This window comes from Hipposideros armiger, unplaced genomic scaffold, assembly GCF_001890085.2.
Source record: "Hipposideros armiger isolate ML-2016 unplaced genomic scaffold, ASM189008v1 scaffold_94, whole genome shotgun sequence".
NCBI classification, from domain to species: domain Eukaryota; kingdom Metazoa; phylum Chordata; class Mammalia; order Chiroptera; family Hipposideridae; genus Hipposideros; species Hipposideros armiger.
In genome coordinates this window covers 1,522,204-1,528,233 of record NW_017731444.1, presented here as the reverse complement: position 1 = coordinate 1,528,233, position 6,030 = coordinate 1,522,204, and the positions used below count along the sequence as shown (strand labels likewise).

At 42.3% G+C, this 6,030-nt stretch overlaps 1 protein-coding gene across 6 annotated transcripts in view; it reads right to left on the bottom strand.

The window, feature by feature from the left end:
- LOC109384418 (signal-regulatory protein beta-1-like) overlaps nucleotides 1–6,030 on the bottom strand; it is a 239,663-nt gene that overhangs the window by 170,621 nt on the left and 63,012 nt on the right. For 5 of the 6 annotated variants that reach the window (XM_019645743.1, XM_019645745.1, XM_019645744.1 and 2 more), the window contains 2 exons: nucleotides 3,772–4,092; nucleotides 2,859–3,179 (listed from right to left, as the gene is read on the bottom strand). The exons of the other annotated variant lie outside the window; for it this stretch is intronic. In XM_019645743.1, coding sequence (XP_019501288.1) covers nucleotides 2,859–3,179; nucleotides 3,772–4,092 — 642 coding nt within the window. The remainder of the gene's footprint in view (nucleotides 1–2,858; nucleotides 3,180–3,771; nucleotides 4,093–6,030) is intronic. 6 annotated transcript variants of the gene reach the window in all.

Here is a 6,030-nt window from a genome sequence, read left to right as displayed (position 1 = left end):
TGTAAATAAGAAGTGAAACATTATTTCAACTTCCTGAGAATCCCCTCCCCCAAAGCATAATCATGTTATATGAGTTTCCTAAGGCTGCTTTAAGAAAATACCAAAATCCTCAAGGCTTACAACAACAGAAACTTATTACCTCATAGCTCTGGAGGTCAGAATGCAAAATTGGTGTTTCTGGGCTAAATTCTGTGTCAGTGAAGCTGCATTCCTTTTGCAGCTTCTTGTCTTTCCAAATTCTGGAGGCTGTCCACATTCCTTTTCTTAGGGTTCCCACCTTCCCATCACTTCAATCTCTTGTTTCCATTTTCACTTCTTCTTCTAATAATTTGACTTTTCTACCTCTTTTTCATAGGGACCCATGAGATATTTTAGTGTCAACATGATAATCTAGGATAAACTTTCCATGCCAAGACTCATAACTTACTCACTTCTCCAAAATCTGTTTTGCCATATAAAGAAAAATATTCCCAGTTTCGGGATGGTAGTACATGGGCTTCTTTGTGGGGGACTATTGTTCTGTTACCACACACATCTCTCTTGATTGTTATACAAACCAGTTGCTATAACAAAAAACCTATGTATGGGGCAATGTCACACAGTATGAATGGCAAGACAACTTATTTGAATATTTGAAGAATTATTCTAGTGGTGCAGTGATGAAACAATTTGCAAAATAAAAGTAGAAACCGATTAAGAAGTTCTATGAGATTTTCTCAAATGCAGAGAAATCAAACAACACACTAAATAATATCAATAGTCAAAGAAGAAATCACAGGAGAATTTAGAGAATACCTTGTGGCTACTGAGAATGAAAACACAACATACAGAAACCTATGATGCAGCAAAAGTGGTGGTTGAGGTAACTTTATAGCTGTAAATGCAGACATTTAAGAAGGGAAAAGATCATAAATCAATAACTTCACTATATACCTTTAGAAATTAGAAAAAAGAAGCAAAAATAAATTGGAAACTTAAAGTAGCAGAAGGAATAAAATAATAAAAATTAGTGCAGAAATAAATAAAATGTGAATAGAGAAACAACAGAGAAAATCAACAAAACTATGAAGATTCTTCACAAACATCAACACAATTCACAAACCTTTAGTAAGATTGACTAAGAAAAACAAAGAGAAGACACAAGTAACTAAAATCAGACGCTCCTAACAATTTTACAGAAATAAAAAGGATTATAATAGAGTACTATCAATAATTATACACCCAAAATTTAGGTAACCCAGATAAAATAGACAAATTTCTAGAAACCCATAACTACCAAGACTGAATCAGGATGAAATAAGAAACCTGAATAGACCTATAACTAGTAAGGACAGTGAATCAATAATTAAGAATCTCCCAACAAAGTGAAACCCAGGACCACTTGGCCTCACTGGTGAATTTTTTTTCCAAAAATTTAAAGGAGTGCTAACACTAATCCTCTTCAAATTGCACAAAATTTTTAATACAAAGGAAGACTTCTTAACTTATTCGAACTCATTCTGAGATTCATCCTCAGGCCAGCATTTCCCTGATAACAACACTAGGCAAAAGCACCTTAAAAAAACTACAGACAAATATCTCTTGTGTATACTGATGCAACAAACCTCAACACAACATTAGCAAACCAAATTCAACAGTGTGCTAAAACAATGGAAATTATTTTAATTGGGATTTACTTCTCGAATGTATGGATGATTCAACATACGAAAACCAAATAATATATTATACCACATTAATAGAATGAAAAGAAAAACTACATGATCATCTCATTCTTCAGAAAAAGCATTTGACAAAACTCAGCATATTTCATGACAAAAGAAAAAAATCAGTAACCTACGAATAGATGGAATCCTCCACAAATTGATAATATTATATAAGAACAACCCACATCTAATATCATGCTTGATGACAAAAGTCTGAATGTTTTTCCCTAAGATCACAAACAAGAGAGGGTTGCACACTTTGGCCACTAATATTCAACACAATAATGAAAATTCCAGGAAAAGCAATTAGACAAGAAAAATTTACAAGAGGCTTTCAAATGGGAAAGGAAGAAGTAAAACCCTTTCTGTTTGCCGATGACATGTTTTATATGTTGCAACTCTAAAGATTATACAGGTACACACACACACACACACACATACTAACACACATACACACACACTCACACATAAACCACANTGGAATTGTAATAGATAAGCATGATATCGGGGGGAGGGCAATAGATGGGGAGAGGGGAGTTGCTATTTTATGAGTATGAAAAGGGTAACTATTGCATTGTTCTGTACACCTGAAACTAACAATAAAAAAATTTAAAAAAAGAGAAGATAGTCAGTGGTATTTTAAAACTATATAAGATGTCAGAGGGGTAGTACCTTGGGGGAGGGTGTTATCACTTTATGAAGAATGTAAATGTCTATTATGGTGCCTTGTACACCTGAAATTAACAAAATAAAGTAAAGCAAATGACTGAGGTAAAAAAAAGTCTCGGATGCAGTGGAGATCAGGCAGCAGTTAGAAAGAGCAAGGAGGAAGGGGTGGGCTGACATGGATGGTGAGCGCAAAACGGTTAAGTGAAGAAAGTCAGAGGCAGGACGCTGTGAACTATGATCTCCCTCCCTCCCTTCTCTCTCTCTTCATATACATTGATGTCAAAAGACCTAAAAGATACGTACCAAACTCTTACCTCTAATCACTCTGCAAGTGTGGGATTTCTGGGAGCAGAGCTCACTTCAAAACTCTTTTGATCTATAGACTTCTAGATTATTCTATACTAAACATGAAATGACACATAACTTTTTAAAAAAGAAGATAAAATTTAAGTAGAAGTGGAGTGGAGGCCTTACTCTGGGTATTACCTGTATCCTGGTCCTTCTGGTCGTCAGAGGTCACCAGAGTAAGGTGTTTGGTGACCGCTGGCTGCCCATCGTGCTCCACCTGGCAGGTAAGCACCACATCCTCCCTTTGAGGAGATAAATTCATGAGAAAAGAGTTGATCTGGTCAAAGGTTCCATCCTTGTTCTCTATGAGGGTCGAGGCCGTTTCTTTTTGGGACAAGTTTCCGTTCTCCAACCAGGTCAGCTGTAGGCGCTGGGGGTAGAATTTCTTCACCTGACAGGCAATGACCTTCAGCTGGTTCCATGACAAAGGCTGTTGGGTAACTTCCAAGGTAGGTGAAACTGAAACAGCACAGGCAGAAGTTCTTATCTCATGGAACAGACAGATCACAGGGGAGGGCTTTATAACTTAGCTCCCCCCACCACAGCAAGGGGGTCACCCAGGACACTGCTAAACATGCAGTAGGTGCTCAAACACTGAGCGCACTCCTTGTATATGAGTGAAATCACTAAACACAGTGTCCTGCACACAGTACGTGCTCAAGGACTGGAAGCTGCGATTAGGGTCAAATGAGGGAAATCAACAAACACAGGTCCCGGCATGCAGTGGGGATGGACTAACTGTAGCAAAATGAATGCACTCACCAAGCACATAGGGGCTTGGCTATAGTAGGTGCTCAGTAATTGATTTGCTATTGGTAAAGCAGATGAAGCTACTGAGCACAGAGCTTAGTACAGAGCACGGAGTGTAGTAGGTGTTCCCTGGCAGCTGCTGCCTGTGAATGGAAAGGAGTGACCTCACATCTGGATACTGGTGACGGGAAGAACTGTTAAGAACATTCCAGGAAAACAAACTCTGGAGTACAGAGCAGGGGGAGAAGCAGTCTTGGAGGGAGGGGGCCAGTTGGGCTGGTCTGGGCGTGAGGGGATCTACCTCGGATGGTGTCAGACAAGTTGGCAGTCCCACGAAGAGGAGGGCCTCCCTTTAGGTTGACGTGGTCCACCTGGCAGATGATCTGGGCATGGACGTCCCCTGGGGCCAGCACCACCCTGGCTGTGCTGGAGACGCTGTAGGAAGCGCTGTCTCCCTCTGGGTACACTGTGGTCTGGGAGGCTGGGAGCTCATTTCCATCTTTGAACCATTTCAGGGTGATGTTTTGGGGGGAGAAGCCGTGGGACTCACAGGTGAAGCTCACTGTCTGCCCAGGCGGGGCCCTCCCCGTGGGGCCTGATACCACGGGGGGAGAGGGTTTGGCTACAAAAGAAGCATAATGAACAATAAACATGATTGTGATTATCACCAGTAAGGATAAGCATGCAACACTGTTGAAAACCTTCTCATTAGTATTTTTTAATTCTTTTTTTTTTAAAGATTTTTATTGGGGAATTGGGGGAAGGGGAACAGACAAGTTGCTGTCCTTTTGTTCTTCAGTCTAGTTGTGGAGGACGTTGCTTCACTGGCCCAAGTTGGCACCATCATTGCGCTCTTCCCGGGTGAGGCAGATCAGTCGCCGGCTTCTGGACGGCCGCTCACAGTGGCTGCTGGCCGCTCACGCTGGCTGCTGGCTACACACGGTAGCCCATGGCAACCCACTGCCACAGGGACTGCAGCCTACGCCATCACCAGCAACTCAGGGCAGCCCAGCTCCAGGTTGAGCTGTTGTTCAGCATCTTAGCTGTAGAGGGCCGTGTCACTGGCCCTCATATGTGGGATCCGAACTGGGGTCCTCTGGTGTCCCAAGCCAGTTCTTAACCATCACACCACTCGGCCGGCCCATATTTTTTAATTCTTGTAATAATGCTAAGAGGCCGTTGTCATCATCTTCATCGACAGAGGAGTACACACAGGTCCCTGGAGGTGAACTCTGAGTAAGGGGCAGGGTCAACATGCAATTCCAGGCTTGAGTTCAAAGTCCACTTTCTTTGCAGGTGATTTCCACCAGTTTGGACGTAGGATCAAAATTACTGATCACACTTCATATTAACTGTTCCTAGCTGGCTTCCAATCCTCACAGACCCCTGACGGGACTGTGATTACCAGCATTTCCCATACGAGGAACCTGAGGACTGGAGGGAATCTGAGACTTGCCAAGACCATCGCTCACTGAGGATCTGCTCTCTCACCAGGCTCCCTGCATCCTGATACCATCCTGCAAAGGTCGGTGTGATTATCTACCTTCTGTAGGTGAGAGGACTGTGGCCCAACAATGGGTACTGGAGACAATTTGGAAATAATCACCTTGATTTTGGGTGCTATTTTGTGCTGGGTGACCCAGTTCCTTTCCACAATCCTAAACGTAGTCCATAATTATTCCCATTTTATAAATGAGGAAACTGAGGCTGAGAAAAATGAAGGGACCATCTCCTCACCACACACTATGTCCCAGGGATATTTCCTGGGGGCCCCCAAATGTTTATGTGCATGAACAGATCAAGAGCCCCACCTTCACAGGCCTGACACTGAGCACTGCTCTCCTTTCATCTCTCTGAGACTGTGATTTCAAAGTGCCCAGACCTGGGGACCCTGTAGCTGTAAATGAAAGACGTGGGCTCCTGACAACTGAGTCTAGAATACGATCTCTTGCACATGAGGGGCCTCAGGCAGCCTCTCAGAAACGCTCTCCCTCCTCATCCTCACTCTGTAGACACAGGAAAGGGGGAGCATGGTGTTGCTGGCATTGCAGTGGCCCTTCTCTGCTCTATCAAGGCTACTGTCCTCAGGCTGCTTCTATAGGCTGCTCAGTGAAGGAAAAACACCAGAATGAAGGGGACAAAGACTCCGGAAAGCCTAAAATTTTTATTTAAATTATAAATGGAATACAATATTATATTAGTTTCAGGTGTACACCTAGAGATTTGACATTTATATACCATACAATGTGATCATTATAGTAAGTGTAGTAACCACCTGACATCATGAAAAGTCATTATGATATTATTGACTGAATTCCCTGTGCTGTGCACTATATACCTGTGGTTTGTTTATTTTATAAGTGGAAGTCTGTACCTCCTATTCCCCTTCACCTTTATCACCCGTTCCCCGATCTCCGTCCCTTCTGACAGCCATGTCTCTTCTCGTAGCTATGAATCTGTTTTTGTTCTTTTTCTTTAGAATCCACATATAAGTGAAATCATATGGTACTTGTCTTTCTCTGTCTGACTAATCTCACTTAGCACAATACCCTCTAGAACA